This window comes from Bombina bombina, chromosome 5, assembly GCF_027579735.1.
Source record: "Bombina bombina isolate aBomBom1 chromosome 5, aBomBom1.pri, whole genome shotgun sequence".
Taxonomy (NCBI): Eukaryota; Metazoa; Chordata; class Amphibia; order Anura; family Bombinatoridae; genus Bombina; species Bombina bombina.
In genome coordinates this window covers 430,552,492-430,571,080 of record NC_069503.1, presented here as the reverse complement: position 1 = coordinate 430,571,080, position 18,589 = coordinate 430,552,492, and the positions used below count along the sequence as shown (strand labels likewise).

At 36.6% G+C, this 18,589-nt stretch overlaps 1 protein-coding gene across 1 annotated transcript; it reads right to left on the bottom strand.

Moving 5' to 3' along the window:
- Positions 1 to 5,048: 5,048 nt before the first annotated feature.
- On the bottom strand, positions 5,049 to 6,091 carry LOC128659370 (cAMP-responsive element modulator-like). Its single transcript, XM_053713024.1, has one exon. It carries the CDS (start codon positions 5,808 to 5,810, stop codon positions 5,238 to 5,240), a length of 573 nt encoding a protein of 190 aa, XP_053568999.1. The 5' UTR covers positions 5,811 to 6,091; the 3' UTR covers positions 5,049 to 5,237.
- Positions 6,092 to 18,589: the final 12,498 nt, after the last annotated feature.

Sequence of the window (18,589 nt, the reverse complement as noted above, 5' to 3'; positions counted from 1 at the left end):
TTGGGTTTAATGTCCCTTTAACGTTTCAGCTCTTCTAGTTAAATTCATCTTGCTAGAGTGTCTGAATAAAGATTGCACATATCTCTTTCATATCCCAGCGCTTCTAGGTTACTCAATCATACTAGAGTGTCTGGATAATGCTCTATGTCGGTTCTCATTCATCCTCGACATAATAGCCTCATGTCCCCTGAGAAAATATATTACAGACCGTTCTGAGAATGTCACTTTCCTTTCTTATAGTGCAATAAAAAACAGAAACAGACTGCACTTACCTGCATGTGAGGAACAGCATGAGAGACTCACAGTGTCAGGGGGTCTAACCTTCCTCCTGAGGTCCTGTGCAGTCAGAAGGGCCTTAGTTAAACTTCTCTAAAGCCATCACAGAAGAGCAGCATAAATGTGGGAGGCGCAGTGCAGGCAAAACCTCACCAGTTTCCAAAACCATAAGGTTATAAACTCCAGAGGCTGCTCCAAATAAAAAACGGTACACTTTGGCACCATTTAAAAATAATAAACTCTTGATTGAAGAATCTAAACTCACACCTCACTTTACCTCACTCCTATCACTAATGCAGGCAAAGAGAATGACTGGAGTGGGAGGGAAGAGAGGAGCTATATATACAGCTCTGCTGTGGAGCTCTTTGCCTCCTCCTGCTGACCAGGAGGCGATTTCCCATAAGTAAGGATGAAATCCGTGGACTCGTCATATCTTTTAAAAGAAAACCTAACACCCTATTTGCGCGTAAACCCGATTGGATATTCTCAAGTGCATTAACCTGACATAAAAATATTATTTCAAATTCCAATGCTCGTCACATAGCACAATATGTTCTATTTATTCATAAATACATATTTATACATATATAAAATACTTTTTGGTACAATATATATCTATAAATACCTAAATGTATAGATGATTTTATATAGGTATCGATATATACTGACATATATATATATATAGGAATATCTATTTATAAATACATAGAACATATTCCCCTATGTAAAGAACTTCGAATGTGAAATATTTATTGTAAATACACAGTATAATACTTTCTTAAATATAACTATTGAATAAATATGATTTTACATTATTTTACCTACTTCACTGAAAAGGGCGCCAATGCACATATATATACTGTATATGTCTATATGTGTGTACATTTGTATTTATGTGTTTATTTGTGTATATATGTCTGTAAATACATATATACACATATAAATACATATGTACACACATATAATCATATATATATATACAGTACTGTGCAAAAGTATTCGGCCACCATTACATTTGTTTATTTTGGCAATGGTATAATGACCATATATAGTTATTTCTCAGTCTCTTTATTAGAATACAACCAGAAAATACAGGATATTTGTATTAAACAAATGAAAAAAATCTAAAGAAAATGCTTCTTTAGGCTAAAGTGGCAAGTATTTAGTGTGACCTCCCCTTACACTTGAGCAATAGCAGGAACCTGGCTCTTGTAAACCTAAATAGAATGGAACCATAATTAATGTCATTGCTAACACCTGTATGTGTCCTACTATTTCATGTCAAAATGACTGCTGTGAAAAAGGTCTATTACACCAGGTTTGTGCAAGACATGCTTGAGCATTACATACATACATTGTATAGTTTAATTCACTGGAAGCTTGCTAATAAGACCAACTTTTAATTAAATCATTCCATTCAAAATGCCAAATATCACAGAATTTGACAGACATAAAATCATACTTTTTATGTCTGTAAGGCCACTCTCAAAGGGAAACAGCAAACAAATTGGATACTCAAGATGTAGTATTCAAGCTGTTATAAAGAAATCTGAAGAATCAGAAGAGGTCAAGGACAAAAAAAGGACTAGAAGGATGAGAAATTTCTCAGAGTTTCTTCTTTGAGAGACCGGAAGAAGTCCAGCAAGGACCTGGCTTAGCATCTGGCAGCTTCATCGGGACGCCAAGTTGACCCTTCTACAGTCCAAAGAAGCTTGATCAGGAATGGTCTTTGTGGAAGGGTTGCAGCCAAGAAACTTTCTTTTCATAGGGGGAACAGGGTGAAAAGGCAAAGATATGTTAAAGCTCACAAAGATTGGAATGAAGATCAGTGGAAAAGAGTATGATGGAGTGACCAATACAAGTTTAAATTTTTGGTTCCAACCATTGACAATATGTGAGAAGAAGAGTTAGAGAGAGATGGAAGAATGAGTGTTTGCTGCCTTCAGTGAAACATTGTGGAGTGTCTGTCCTGGTTTGAGGCTGCATTTCTGCCAGTGGTGTTGGCCATATTGTCCAAATTGATGGGATCATGAATGCTGAAAAGTACAGACAGGTTTTAATTCATCATGCCATTCCTTCTGGAAAGCGCCTGATTCGGAATTATTTTATTTTTTAGCATGATAATGATCCCAAGCACACAACGCAGTGAAATCATATTTGGAGAGAAAAACAGCTGATAAAACACTGACAGTCATGGACTGGCCTCCACAGAGTCCAGAACTGAATATTATAGAGGCAGTATGGGATCACCTGGACAGAGAAAGAATTAAAAGGCAAATCTAAAGATGAACTCTGGGAAGTGATGAAAGAAGCCTGGGATTTATTGCACTCTACTAGTAATCATCCAAAGCATGTTCCTAAGGCTATAGCCAAAGACCAGTTTCTGAGAAAGATGTGAAACTGTTCAAGGAAAGAAGACTATTAAAAAGAGTGCAATACGTTGAGTTCCTAATTACAGGAGAGAGGGTGTGACAGGAGCATGATAAAAGAAGCTAGGCAACAAGTTAAAATTCCAAGAGAACTGCTTCTGACTGATTCAGAGGAAACAAAGAATATACACCGGAGGAGTCCACCAGTTAAACATTTGTTACGAGTCACAGTGACCAATATGCATAGATATGCAAGGTAATAACCAAGCATCTTCCAATTTTATTGGCTGATGATAAACTCAAGCACAAAGTAGACACTGGGTATAGATTCTCATATAGACAAAGTACCACATTAGGCAACTTTCTGTCTCCTACAGTTTTGCCTGAAGAAGCAACTTTGAGTACTTGGTTAACACAAAAAGTCACATATAAATGCGGGAGCTCATGATGCAAAGCATGTGATTTTATTCTAATGGCTAGAAATTTTGAATCATATTTTACAGGTGAATGCTACGAGACTTTACAATGTATTAACTGTAGCATGGGCCATGTTATATATCTAATCTCATGCGTCTCGTGTAAACTGCAGTATGTGGGTCTAACCACTAGAGAGGTGAGATCCAGAATTTGAGAGCATTTAAGTAACATCAATTGTAAGAGAGAAAGTTCAGCTCTTGCTAAACACTTTATTCATGAACATGATACATCACATGTAGCCAGTCCCTTGAGAGGAGGTGATAGAACAAAACTATTGTATTGAAGGGAAACATTTTGTATTTTCAAAATATGTGCTAGACTTTCACTAGGTTTTAACTCTGTTTATGATATGAATCATTGGGAATACATTTGTAAAAAGGTTTTTATATCGGTTTGAAATCATATTATACTTTTGGAGAGTTAATATATGATAGAAGAACAGGGGTACATTCATTATCCTGTACTAGCTAAAATTGATCAAGTAATAAAATAATAAATATAAACAATAAACTAACTTTAGAATTAGTTCTAACTTTGGTTCAGTCTCTGTTATTGCCTAGGTATGTTTCAGTGTAAGACAATAAGACTAATATGTATATGAAAAAATACTGAGGATATATGTGAGAAAAAAATTAGAACATTCTATGATATATTGATGTATTTTTACATTCTGAAAGTGCTTATATACCCTAAGTCTAGATCATGTTTTATTAATTTGATCATCTGAGAATATATTAAGAATATGGTAAGGACTTTATGTCTAATAATCATTCATTTGGAAAACATAGGAGCTTGGATTTTCTAAAAGTGTCACATTATAAATACATACTAATGATAATATTTAATGTGTAATGGATATAGCCTGTGAATTGTGCATTAAGTTGAATTACTCTCTATGAGGATAGAGAAATTACTCTATAGGAATCATGCATAATCCACATGGTATGCACCTTAAGGTCACTTGGTAATATATAACAAATGTAATGTATCGGTGTGAGATTTTGGTTATGTGTTTAATTGGTAAGTATACCTTTAAATTATCCATCTTTAGGTCACTTGGTAACAATTGTATAATGTTAAAAGTAATATATAGCGATAAGTATCATTGTGAGACTTATATGTGTTCAATTGTTGTGTACACCTTTAAAATTATCACGCCGACTTGGTATCTTTCGACCAATCAAAATGTTTAAATGACAAGGTATTGAAATCTCCAACTATCTAGGAATACGGGTTAAACACTGAAACACGTCAGACTGGGGACCCTGCCATACTGTTTTTTATTTGTATGCTGATGCCCATGTTTGTGTTTTTAACAATTGGAATAAAATTGTTTGCATGAGATTGAGCCGGTCTGGGTTTTTTTCTTTGTGTCTAGTGCCAAGGAAGGTAACTAAATACTTACTTTTGCCTGAAGATGTCATTTATATATATATATATATATATATATATATATATATATATATATATATATATATATATATTGTGTACATATTTCCTGTATTTTCTGTTTGTATCTTAATTAAGAGAGCAAAAAATAAATATAGATGGTCATTAAAACTTTGCTAAAACAACAAATCTTTTTTTTTTTTTTTTATGCAAGTACCTTTTTATTTTTTTCTATATTAGAAAATAGTAGCAAAACACAGCTAAACAATGTTGGAATGATGCAGTGAAATTAAATTTTGTAGTTGTTTTTTACCAATCAAGTTGCATTATTCAATTCAACTTTAACCCTACACATTTGTTTCAGGATTTTTAATTCTTCTAGTAAATTCTTGTTCTGAACTTCTAGCATTGCAACTCGACTCTCCAGGCATTTAATGTATTCTTTTTTTCGTCGTCGACATTCCTTTGCTGCTACCCTGCAAAACAGTAAAAGCCAAATGCCAAAGTGCATGCAGTTAACTATACATAATAAAAAGCTTTTTTTAAAAATAGTAACATAATATTTATTGCAAATCACACTCCATAGATAACCTCCTGATTTCCTTCATGTCCCATACAAAAAAGTTGTGTGTCCAAGAGTAAGAGCCCCTAAAGTCCACATGGTAATTACTTGACAGCACGCCTCTATAAGAGTCGAAAAAACAAAAAAAGTCTAATTCAAAGCCATCATTCTGCTTTATGACAATAGAGATCTTTGAAGGCCTTCAATTCCTCAATCAGAGTCTTGTTTTGATTTTCAAGTACAGCCACACGATTTTCAAAACATTTCACGTATTCCTTCTTTTTACGACATTCCCAAGCAGCTTCCCTATTTTTCATTAGCCTCAACTCTCTCTTTCTTGTTGCATCCTCGGTTTGATGAGCATTATGCAAGGTATTGGGGGGAGCAGCTACTTCTATTCCTTGGGGCAATGCAGAAGTTGGAATGCGTATCTGGTAGGTTGGCATGTCTTCAGAGGCAGTTGGTACAATGATCTGGCTAGGCATAAAGAACTGCTGTGTTCCATCTACAATTGGTGGTGCACACGGCACAAGCCTAGGTCCTGGCTGTTGTGTTCCTGAGTTTGGTAATCCTGTCATTCGATCTGACATTGCATGGCCAATGTGAATTGGTCTCTGTGTTACAGAAATGTATTGTCTTGTACTTGTTTGGTACATTGATGCTGGCACTGACATCGCTACAAAGGAAGCCTGAGATCCTCCTTTTTCCAAATGTTCGTCTTCAGTCTTTGGGATCATTGTGGCATCAGAAGATGGCCCACTCTTAACTTTATGTTATGTTGCCAAAAATTCTGTATGTTTCTGGTAGTCAGCCTCCTCTGATGATTCTGATGAATAATCTGTATCCAATGAGTCTCCCTGAGCCATATATAGAAACCGTCTTTCGTCAGACTGATCGATTAAGCTGATTGAATCACCTTCAGAGTCCATTTTCTTTCATTCTCTTCACATTTATAAGTTTCCATAGAAATGCCCCGGTAGCCAGGAGGTCTCGCTGGGCTATTTGCTTACGTAGTCGGCTTCGTTACGGGCATAGGGAACAGAGAAGACACGTTCTTAGTCACGTCACGTTCAGGGAGGGAATCCAGTGAGCGGTGGTTCGCTAAAACAACAAATCTAATGGTGGCCTAAGACTTGCACAGTACTGTGTATATATATATATATATATATATATATATATTCCACCAGTGGCATGCACTCACTCCCGTATTTTGCGTTCACAGCCCAGATGACTTCTCAAAAAATAGAATAGAATTTCAGACACGAAGGAGGGCACTCACGGGTCTTTTCATCATCAAAACAGATACTTTATTTCATGTTTCATATCACACATAAGTTGATGTGAAGATTGATGTATATTATTGTTTGTTTATAGATTGTCTTGAAAAAGGCTCACTATGAGAGCCGAAATATCAACTTATGTGTGATATGAAACATGAAATAAAGTATCTGTTTTGATGATGAAAAGCCCCGTGAGTGCCCTCCTTCGTGTCTGAAATTATATATATGTATATATATATATATATATATATATATATACATACATATACTTCTTTAGACATGTATATATATGTATCTCTATGTTAAAACCCTTTTCCTGCCTTTTTTTTCTAACACCTGAGATCTCATATCTTTGAGCTCTTATAACTTTTATTGTGCGATATTTTTTATATTTTTATTAGATAGTGCTATTATGAGTGTAACTGTACTGTTTATTGTCTTTTTGACAAGCTTAAGAGCCGGCCCATTTTTGGTTGAGAATCTGGGGTATGCTTGCTTATTGGTTTGCTAACTGTAGCCACCAATAAGCAAGTGCTATCCATGGTGCTGAATCTAAAATGGGCTGGCTCCTAAGCTTTAAATTCCTACTTTTTAAATAAAGATAGCAAGAGAACGAAGAAAAATTGATAGTAGGAGTAAATTAGAAAGTTGCTAAAAATTGCATGCTTGAATTATTAAAGAAAATATTTGGGTTTAGTATCCCTTTAACCAGAGCTCTGTAGATGCAATAATCATTCTAGCATAAATTGCAATTGCGCTCAAGCAATCGCATTTACTTTTAACTTGTAATATGAGCAGTAAACCCCGTTTCGCTTGCACGTAACTGTATTCTGGCCCATTATGATTAAAGTGGATATTAATATCCTTACAGGAAAGACATGCTACCTGTGAGTTATAATGAAAGCATGGCAAGCATGTATTGGCTATGTGTCACACAAAAATACCCACAACTAAAACACCTAGTACCTGCAGTGCTATTAGAATTAGCAAATTCAGGGATCCTTGCACCTTTTGAGAATTGTGGGTGAAAATGGGGAGTGCAGATCGCCTCTCTAGTGCTGCTTAAGAAAATACAAAGCTGGAGAGACTTTGGTAGAAATGAGTCAAGGGTTTCAAAATGTAAAACTGTGCGCTTGTCCATTTCTTAACAAAGAATGGCTTAATGCAAAAAAATCTGCTTTAAATGTATTTTATTTAAACTTGTATTCCTGTCTTTGAAAAAAGTAGAAAGTTGTGTGCATTTATTCTCAAGCATCCCTGAGTGATATGCATCCGAAGAGAACACAGTTGAATGTCCTATAGAGCATGGCATTTAGTTACTTTTATTTTCAAATGTACTTTGTTCTCTTGGTTTCCATTGTTGAAAGTATACCTAAATAGGCTCATGAGCCGCAAATGCACTACTGGTAGCTGGTAATTGGTGACTACACACATATGTCTCTTGTCATTGGTTCACCAGATGTAGTTAGCTAGCACCCAGTGCAGCATTGATGTTTTCCGGAGCTAACTTTTACTATGTGTTTTTCCAGAATTATAAAATGTTCTAATACATTAGAACATTTTCTGTTTGCTTTTTTTATATCACTTTAAAGGGACAGAAACCCCACAATTTTCTTTCATGCTTTGGATAGTACATATAATTTTAAACAACTTTCCAATTTACTTTTACTATCAAATTTTGCGTCATTGTCTTGTTTTCCTTTGCTGAAGGAACAGCACTGCAATACTGGCAGCTAGCTGAACACATCTAGTTAGCCAATCACAAGAGACAAATGTGTGCAAGAACCAATCAGCAGCTAGCTCCCACTAGTGTAGGATATGTGCATATTTTTTTTCAACAAGGGATACCAAGAGAGCAAAGCACATTTAAAAATAGAAGTGAATTTAAAAGTTGATTACAATTACACGGTCTATCTGAATCATGCAAGTTTAATTTTGACTCTACTATCCCTTTAAGTATGAGTGAATCTTGGAATTTTTTAAATTTAGGAACAGAATTAATGATTGCTAGTATAACAGTCAATTTATGTTCAGAAATGGCTGAAAAACAGTAAATCTAGTAGGATTTTATGATTGTTGAGGATGTCTTCGGTAGAACTTAAAAAAACTATAAAACATATAAATGTGGGTTTTAACACCGTTCTGACGTTCTATTCCGTTGCAACTGCGCCGGGTTTTAGTGCCGTTAGGACGGAATAGAACATCCTAGCCGTTTGGCTGTCCTGAAGCCAACTGGGCTTCAAGAATGCGATCGCGGTCTGGAGGACATGCCTAGCGTCATAGGGACACTCTGTGACCCGATTCCATCATTGAAATCAATTTGGTTACCTCAGAATCTCGTAACGATGTTGAGAAATTAGCCCTGTCATAGAAAGAGTTTATAGTCAGGTGATTTAAAGGCTTATGGGAGATCAACGTTCTATAAATATAACCAAAGACTCTTTTTTATATGAGGATAACTCCTTCTTTACAGGTTAGAAGAAAAAAAACACACACAAACAATAATTTTTACTACCTTTTTATTACAATTTTAATAAAAACCTGCATTTTTTCACATTTTTTCTTGTAGATTTCTCATATGTCATGATATATACATAAAAGAATGGTTTATAACTTGAATCTGCTGGGTATGCTGAAAAAAACAATATATAATGGGCGAGATTACATATACGGCGCAGGCTTCAGCACAAGCGCTGCAACCCGCGCCGCCAGTAATTTCACCTCGCACATCGGGGTATTACATATACGGTGCTGGCAGTTCATATAGTGCCGTAAGTCGGATAAACTAGCGATATCCAGAAATAAGCGTAAATACAAATTTCTGGAGTCGCCAGTGACTTACGGCACTTTAGAAACTGCCGGCGTCTAAGAAAAGTAAAAAAAAAATCTAATCTCCGGTAAAAGTCTTACACGCCTCCCAAAAATAAGCCCGACACGTAAAACCCCTTTATCAGCAATCCCCCCTCACAACTAATAATAAATGTATTAACCACTTAACCGACAACCCCCCACAACGCAATATGCCTAATTAAACTATTAACCCCTATATCCGCCATCAAACCCACATCGCAAGTAATAACTAAATTATTAACCCCTAAACCACCAAAGCCCACAACGCAATAAACCTATCAAAGTATTAACCCCTAAACCATCAAAGCCCATAACGCAATAAACCTAACCCCCTAACCTAACACCCCCTAAATGAACCCAAATTACCTAAATTACAAAATACTAAAGTTACTATTAAAATAAAAAAACTAACACTACTTTAAAAATAAAAATAAACTAAGTATAAATTAAAGGGACAGTCTAATCAAAATTCTGGTGCAGATTGTCCCTTTAACTACAATTACATAAAATAAAAAAGCTAAGATTACATAAAATAAAAAACAAAATTATAAAATTTAAAAAAATTATACCTAATCCCTATGAGAAAAAGCCCCCCCCCCCAAAAAAAACACCCCCTACTCTAAGAATAAACTACCAGTATCCCTTAAAAGGGTTTTTTGTAGGGCATTGCCCACAAGATAATCAGCTCTTTTACAACAAAATACCCAAAGTCCCCCCTAACAGTAACCCCCCACCCTCCAAACCCCCCAAAATAAAAGAACCTAACACTAAAAAACCTAAACTACCCATTGCCTTCCAAAACAGCTTAGCACAAGGGTATAAAATAGATCAGCAGTTAAGGGGTTAATCCCTACGGACAGATTTTCACCGACTAAACAAAAAACTCCTACAAAACTGTCCTACAACAGTCTGTAGGTGGATAGTGATACACTTATAGGTAAAGTGTGTGTTACATATACTATAAAGAAAGATAACACACATATTATTGAATGAAAGATTCTCTTTACAAATAAGCAATATATAATGTATATAAAAGTATAAATTATCATTTTTCTTGAGTTATCTTTTGCTTATCCTACTTGTATGAGTCTATTGGATCATTATTGATCTGGTGAGATAGATGTGGTGTATAATGCATTGTAACTGTCCCAGTTCAATAATCATGCATATGTATGGAAGTGTGTCCTGTTCTTGATGTTTTCACTAACTAAATCTGTGACATAGGAGGTTATATGGAGGTGCATAGGTGTAAAAACACCCCAATCATTTAATATGCACCCCGTTGGGCTGGTTGGGATAAGGAGTATGGTGAGTGGCTAGGTGTGCAAGGTGTCTATTCAGAATTCTCTCTTGATGAGTCACAAAATGAGCCATTCATTTCCTGTGTAATTAATATGTTTTTCTCATGATATACACAAAAAAAGAACAATAATTTTTTGACATTATGTAATCTACTACAGCACCTATAAAATGCATTAAATCTGTCCTTGGATTTATGCAAACTTGATTGTGATTGTTACAATATTTATTATAATGGAATTTTGGCACCTACCCCTGAGATATCTAGCCAAATGTTTTCAGATTTATTGCCTACACACACAAAATTGTTTTGAGACCTTAGCCAAGAGTTTTGTCAGAAATGATTCAAATAAAGTGTAGTGCAATGTATAAATGTTAATATATTTTGTCTTTAATTATATTTTACATTTTAATTACAAAATGCAGTTTGTGATAGATAGTAAGAAACATTGGGCATGAATTTCCACAGAAATGTTTTCAAATGGGCAAAAAATAATATGTGGCTTGTTGTATGTACTACACTTTATTTTTAAAATGCTGTCTTATTGGCATCAAAAGAGTAATTAAGGTGAGCACTTTTCTGGACACCTAAGGCCTTGGCATAGATCACCATCCTATCATTAATGTTTGTAATTAAGCTGCTAAATACTGGCACCAGTAAACTGGCTCACAAGCAATAAATCCTTCTAGATTTTACTAGATCAGTAGAAGGGGCAGTAGCAAGGTAAAACACTAAGGCCTAGATTAGTTTTGCGTTAGAGGCTATGCGGTGCTAATGAGCTGTTTTCCCTCACCTCTCACTTACCTACAGCGCTAGTATTACGAGTTTCTTTCATGTAATTAACAAGAGTCCATGAGCTAGTGACGTATGGGATATACATTCCTACCAGGAGGGGCAAAGTTTCCCAAACCTTAAAATGCCTATAAATACACCCCTCACCACACCCACAAATCAGTTTTACAAACTTTGCCTCCAAGGGAGGTGGTGAAGTAAGTTTGTGCTAGATTCTACGTTGATATGCGCTCCGCAGCAAGTTGGAGCCCGGTTTTCCTCTCAGCGTGCAGTGAATGTCAGAGGGATGTGAAGAGAGTATTGCCTATTGAATGCAGTGATCTCCTTCTACGGGGTCTATTTCATAAGGTTCTCTGTTATCGGTCGTAGAGATTCATCTCTTACCTCCCTTTTCAGATCGACGATATACTCTTATATTTACCATTACCTCTACTGATTCTCGTTTCAGTACTGGTTTGGCTTTCTACAAACATGTAGATGAGTGTCCTGGGGTAAGTAAGTCTTATTTTCTGTGACACTCTAAGCTATGGTTGGGCACTTTATTTATAAAGTTCTAAATATATGTATTCAAACATTTATTTGCCTTGACTCAGAATGTTCAACTTTCCTTATTTTCAGACAGTCAGTTTCATATTTGGGATTATGCATTGAATTATCATATTTTTCTTACCTCAAAAATTTGACTTTTTTCCCTGTGGGCTGTTAGGCTCGCGGGGGCTGAAAATGCTTCATTTTATTGCGTCATTCTTGGCGCGGACTTTTTTTGGCGCAAAAATTCTTTTCCGTTTCCGGCATCATACGTGTCGCCGGAAGTTGCGTCATTTTTTGACGTTATTTTGCGCCAAAAATGTCGGCGTTCCGGATGTGGCGTCATTTTTGGCGCCAAAAGCATTTAGGCTCCAAATAATGTGGGCGTCTTATTTGGCGCTAAAAAATATGGGCGTCGCTTTTGTCTCCACATTATTTCAGTCTCATTTTTCATTTGCTTCTGGTTGCTAGAAGCTTGATATTTGGCATTCTTTCCCATTCCTGAAACTGTCTTATAAGGAATTTGATCTATTTTGCTTTATATGTTGTTTTTTCTCTTACATATTGCAAGATGTCTCACGTTGCATCTGAGCCAGAAGATACTACAGGAAAATCACTGCCTGCTGGATCTACCAAAGCTAAGTGTATCTGCTGTAAACTTTTGGTAGCTATTCCTCCAGCTGTTGTTTGTAATAATTGTCATGACAAACTTGTTAAAGCAGATAATATTTCCTTTAGTAATGTACCATTGCCTGTTGCAGTTCCCTCAACATCTAAGGTGCAGAATGTTCCTGATAACATAAGAGATTTTGTTTCTGAATCTATAAAGAAGGCTTTGTCTGTTATTTCTCCTTCTAGTAAACGTAAAAAGTCTTTTAAATCTTCTCTCTCTACAGATGAATTTTTAAATGAACACCATCATTCTGATTCTTTGGACTCTTCTGGTTCAGAGGATTCTATCTCAGAGATTGATGCTGATAAATCTTCATATTTATTTAAGATGGAATTTATTCGCTCTTTACTTAAAGAAGTACTAATTGCTTTAGAAATAGAGGATTCTAGTCCTCTTGATACTAATTCTATACGTTTGGATAAGGTTTTTAAAGCTCCTGCGGTTATTCCAGAAGTTTTTCCTGTTCCTAATGCTATTTCTGCAGTAATTTCCAAAGAATGGGATAAATTGGGTAATTCATTTACTCCTTCTAAACGTTTTAAGCAATTATATCCTGTTCCGCCTGACAGGTTAGAATTTTGGGACAAAATCCCTAAAGTTGATGGGGCTATTTCTACCCTTGCTAAACGTACTACCATTCCTACGTCAGATGGTACCTCGTTTAAGGATCCTTTAGATAGAAAAATTGAATCTTTTCTAAGAAAAGCTTATCTGTGTTCAGGTAATCTTCTTAGACCTGCTATATCATTGGCTGATGTTGCTGCAGCTTCAACTTTTTGGTTGGAAACTCTAGCGCAACAAGTAACAAATCGCGATTCTCATGATATTATTATTCTTCTCCAGCATGCTAATAATTTTATCTGTGATGCCATTTTTGATATTATTAGAGTTGATGTTAGGTTTATGTCTCTGGCTATCTTAGCCAGAAGAGCTTTATGGCTTAAGACTTGGAATGCTGATATGGCTTCTAAATCAACTCTACTTTCCATTTCTTTCCAGGGAAACAAATTATTTGGTTCTCAGTTGGATTCTATTATTTCAACTGTTACTGGTGGGAAAGGAACTTTTTTACCACAGGATAAAAAATCTAAAGGTAAAAACAGGGCTAACAATCGTTTTCGTTCCTTTCGTTTCAACAAAGAACAAAAGCCTGATCCTTCGTCCTCAGGAGCAGTTTCAGTTTGGAAACCATCTCCAGTCTGGAATAAATCCAAGCCTGCTAGAAAGGCAAAGCCTGCTTCTAAGTTCACATGAAGGTACGGCCCTCATTCCAGTTCAGCTGGTAGGGGGCAGGTTACGTTTTTTCAAAGAAATTTGGATCAATTCTGTTCACAATCTTTGGATTCAGAACATTGTTTCAGAAGGGTACAGAATTGGTTTCAAGATGAGACCTCCTGCAAAGAGATTTTTTCTTTCCCGTGTCCCAGTAAATCCAGTGAAAGCTCAAGCATTTCTGAATTGTGTTTCAGATCTAGAGTTGGCTGGAGTAATTATGCCAGTTCCAGTTCCGGAACAGGGGATGGGGTTTTATTCAAATCTCTTCATTGTACCAAAGAAGGAGAATTCCTTCAGACCAGTTCTGGATCTAAAATTATTGAATCGTTATGTAAGGATACCAACGTTCAAGATGGTAACTGTAAGGACTATATTGCCTTTTGTTCAGCAAGGGAATTATATGTCCACAATAGATTTACAGGATGCATATCTGCATATTCCGATTCATCCAGATCATTATCAGTTCCTGAGATTCTCTTTTCTAGACAAGCATTACCAATTTGTGGCTCTACCGTTTGGCCTTGCTACAGCTCCAAGAATTTTCACAAAGATTCTCGGTGCCCTTCTGTCTGTAATCAGAGAACAGGGTATTGTGGTATTTCCTTATTTGGACGATATCTTGGTACTTGCTCAGTCTTTACATTTAGCAGAGTCTCATACGAATCGACTTGTGTTGTTTCTTCAAGATCATGGTTGGAGGATCAATTTACCAAAAAGTTCTTTGATTCCTCAAACAAGGGTAACCTTTCTGGGTTTCCAGATAGATTCAGTGTCCATGACTCTGTCTTTAACAGACAAGAGATGTCTAAAATTGATTACAGCTTGTCGAAACCTTCAGTCTCAATCATTCCCTTCGGTAGCCTTATGCATGGAAATTCTAGGTCTTATGACTGCTGCATCGGACGCGATCCCCTTTGCTCGTTTTCACATGCGACCTCTTCAGCTCTGTATGCTGAACCAATGGTGCAGGGATTACACGAAGATATATCAATTAATATCTTTAAAACCGATTGTTCGACACTCTCTAACGTGGTGGACAGATCACCATCGTTTAATTCAGGGGGCTTCTTTTGTTCTTCCGACCTGGACTGTAATTTCAACAGATGCAAGTCTCACAGGTTGGGGAGCTGTGTGGGGATCTCTGACGGCACAAGGAGTTTGGGAATCTCAGGAGGTGAGATTACCGATCAATATTTTGGAACTCCGTGCAATTTTCAGAGCTCTTCAGTTTTGGCCTCTTCTGAAGAGAGAATCGTTCATTTGTTTTCAGACAGACAATGTCACAACTGTGGCATACATCAATTATCAAGGAGGGACTCACAGTCCTCTGGCTATGAAAGAAGTATCTCGAATTTTGGTTTGGGCGGAATCCAGCTCCTGTCTAATCTCTGCGGTTCATATCCCAGGTGTAGACAATTGGGAAGCGGATTATCTCAGTCGCCAAACGTTGCATCCGGGCGAATGGTCTCTTCACCCAGAGGTATTTCTTCAGATTGTTCAAATGTGGGGGCTCCCAGAGATAGATCTGATGGCCTCTCATCTAAACAAGAAACTTCCCAGGTATCTGTCCAGATCCCGGGATCCTCAGGCGGAGGCAGTGGATGCATTATCACTTCCTTGGAAGTATCATCCTGCCTATATCTTTCCGCCTCTAGTTCTTCTTCCAAGAGTAATCTCCAAGATTCTGAGGGAATGCTCGTTTGTTCTGCTAATAGCTCCGGCATGGCCTCACAGGTTTTGGTATGCGGATCTTGTCCGGATGGCATCTTGCCAACCATGGACTCTTCCGTTAAGACCAGACCTTCTGTCGCAAGGTCCTTTTTTCCATCCGGATCTGAAATCCTTAAATTTAAAGGTATGGAGATTGAACGCTTGATTCTTGGTCAAAGAGGTTTCTCTGACTCCGTGATTAATACTATGTTACAGGCTCGTAAATCTGTATCTCGAGAGATATATTATAGAGTCTGGAAGACTTATATTTCTTGGTGTCTTTCTCATCATTTTTCTTGGCATTCTTTTAGAATACCGAGAATTTTACAGTTTCTTCAGGATGGTTTAGATAAGGGTTTGTCCGCAAGTTCTTTGAAAGGACAAATCTCCGCTCTTTCTGTTCTTTTTCACAGAAAGATTGCTATTCTTCCTGATATTCATTGTTTTGTACAAGCTTTGGTTCGTATAAAACCTGTCATTAAGTCAATTTCTCCTCCATGGAGTTTGAATTTGGTTCTGGGAGCTCTTCAAGCTCCTCCGTTTGAACCTATGCATTCATTGGACATTAAATTACTTTCTTGGAAAGTTTTGTTCCTTTTGGCCATCTCTTCTGCTAGAAGAGTTTCTGAATTATCTGCTCTTTCTTGTGAGTCTCCTTTTCTGATTTTTCATCAGGATAAGGCGGTGTTGCGAACTTCTTTTGAATTTTTACCTAAAGTTGTGAATTCCAACAACATTAGTAGAGAAATTGTGGTTCCTTCATTATGTCCTAATCCTAAGAATTCTAAGGAGAAATCGTTGCATTCTTTGGATGTTGTTAGAGCTTTGAAATATTATGTTGAAGCTACGAAATCTTTCCGTAAGACTTCTAGTCTATTTGTTATCTTTTCCGGTTCTAGGAAAGGCCAGAAAGCTTCTGCCATTTCTTTGGCATCTTGGTTGAAATCTTTAATTCATCTTGCCTATGTTGAGTCGGGTAAAATTCCGCCTCAGAGAATTACAGCTCATTCTACTAGGTCAGTATCTACTTCCTGGGCGTTTAGGAATGAAGCTTCGGTTGACCAGATCTGCAAAGCAGCAACTTGGTCCTCTTTGCATACTTTTACTAAATTCTACCATTTTGATGTATTTTCTTCTTCTGAAGCAGTTTTTGGTAGAAAAGTTCTTCAGGCAGCGGTTTCAGTTTGAATCTTCTGCTTATGTTTTTCGTTAAACTTTATTTTGGGTGTGGATTATTTTCAGCAGGAATTGGCTGTCTTTATTTTATCCCTCCCTCTCTAGTGACTCTTGTGTGGAAAGATCCACATCTTGGGTAGTCATTATCCCATACGTCACTAGCTCATGGACTCTTGTTAATTACATGAAAGAAAACATAATTTATGTAAGAACTTACCTGATAAATTCATTTCTTTCATATTAACAAGAGTCCATGAGGCCCACCCTTTTTTGTGGTGGTTATGATTTTTTTGTATAAAGCACAATTATTCCAATTCCTTATTTTATATGCTTCGCACTTTTTTTCTTATCACCCCACTTCTTGGCTATTCGTTAAACTGATTTGTGGGTGTGGTGAGGGGTGTATTTATAGGCATTTTAAGGTTTGGGAAACTTTGCCCCTCCTGGTAGGAATGTATATCCCATACGTCACTAGCTCATGGACTCTTGTTAATATGAAAGAAATGAATTTATCAGGTAAGTTCTTACATAAATTATGTTTTTCAGAAACCCGTCGTTAAAAGACAAGAAGTGAGCGTTGAGCAAAATTTTGCTTATTACCGCACTCCAATACCAGCGCTGCTTAAGTCAGCGGTGAGCTGGTTGTACGTGCTTGTGCACAATTTTCCCATAGGAATCAGCGGGGAGAGACGGCTGAAAAAAGTCTAACACCTGCAAAAAAACAGCGTAAAACTCCTTAATGCAGCCCCATTGATTCCTATGGGGAAATAAAAGTTATGTCTACACCTAACACCCTAACATGAACCCCGAGTCTAAACACCCCCCTAATCTTACACTTATTAATTAACCCCTAATATGCTGCCCCCGACATCGCCGACACCTACATTATAATTATTAACCCCTTATCTGCCGCTCCAGACACCGCCGCCACCTACATTATATGTATTAACCCCTAATCTGCTGCCCCCAACATCGCCAACACCTACATACTATTTATTAACCCCTAATCTGCTGTCCCCAATGTCACCACAACCTACCTACATTTATTAACCCCTAATCTGCCGCCCCCAACATCGCCGCCACTATATTAAAGTTATTAGCCCCTAAACCTAAGTCTAACCCTAACCCTAACACCCCCTAACTTAAATATAATTAAAATAAATCTAAATAAAATTACTATCATTAACTAAATTATTCCTATTTAAAACTAAATACTTACCTATAAAATAAACCCTAAGCTAGCTACAATATAACTAATAGTTACATTGTAGCTAGCTTAGGGTTTATTTTTATTTTATAGGCAAGTTTGTATTTATTTTAACTAGGTAGAATAGCTACTAAATAGTTATTAACTATTTAATAACTACCTAGTTAAATAAATACAAATTCACCTGTAAAATAAAACCTAACCTAAGTTACAATAACACCTAACACTACACTATAATTAAATAAATTAATTAAATTAAATACAATTACCTAAATTAAATTAAATTAGCTAAAGTACAAAAAAAAACACTAAATTACAGAAAATAATAAACAAATTACAGATATTTAAACTAATTATACCTAATCTAATAGCCCTATTAAAATAAAAAAGCCCCCCCAAAATAAAAAAAACCCTAGCCTAAACTAAACTACCAATAGCCCTTAAAAGGGCCTTTTGCTGGGCATTGCCCCAAAGTTATCAACTCTTTTACCTGAAAAAACAAACACACATACATACAAACAACCCCCCAACAGTAAAACCCACCACCCACACAACCAACCCCCCAAATAAAATACTATCTAAAAAAAACTAAGCTCCCCATTGCCCTGAAAAGGGCATTTGGATGGGCATTGCCCTTAAAAGGGCAGTTAGCTCTATTGCAGCCCAAAGTCCCTAACCTAAAAATAAAACCCACCCAATACACCCTTAAAAAAAACCTAACACTA

What these genes read in the sequence shown, in the direction of transcription:
- LOC128659370 (XM_053713024.1), bottom strand. Translation starts at nt 5,810, where the DNA reads ATGATCCCAAAGACTGAAGACGAACATTTGGAAAAAGGAGGATCTCAG.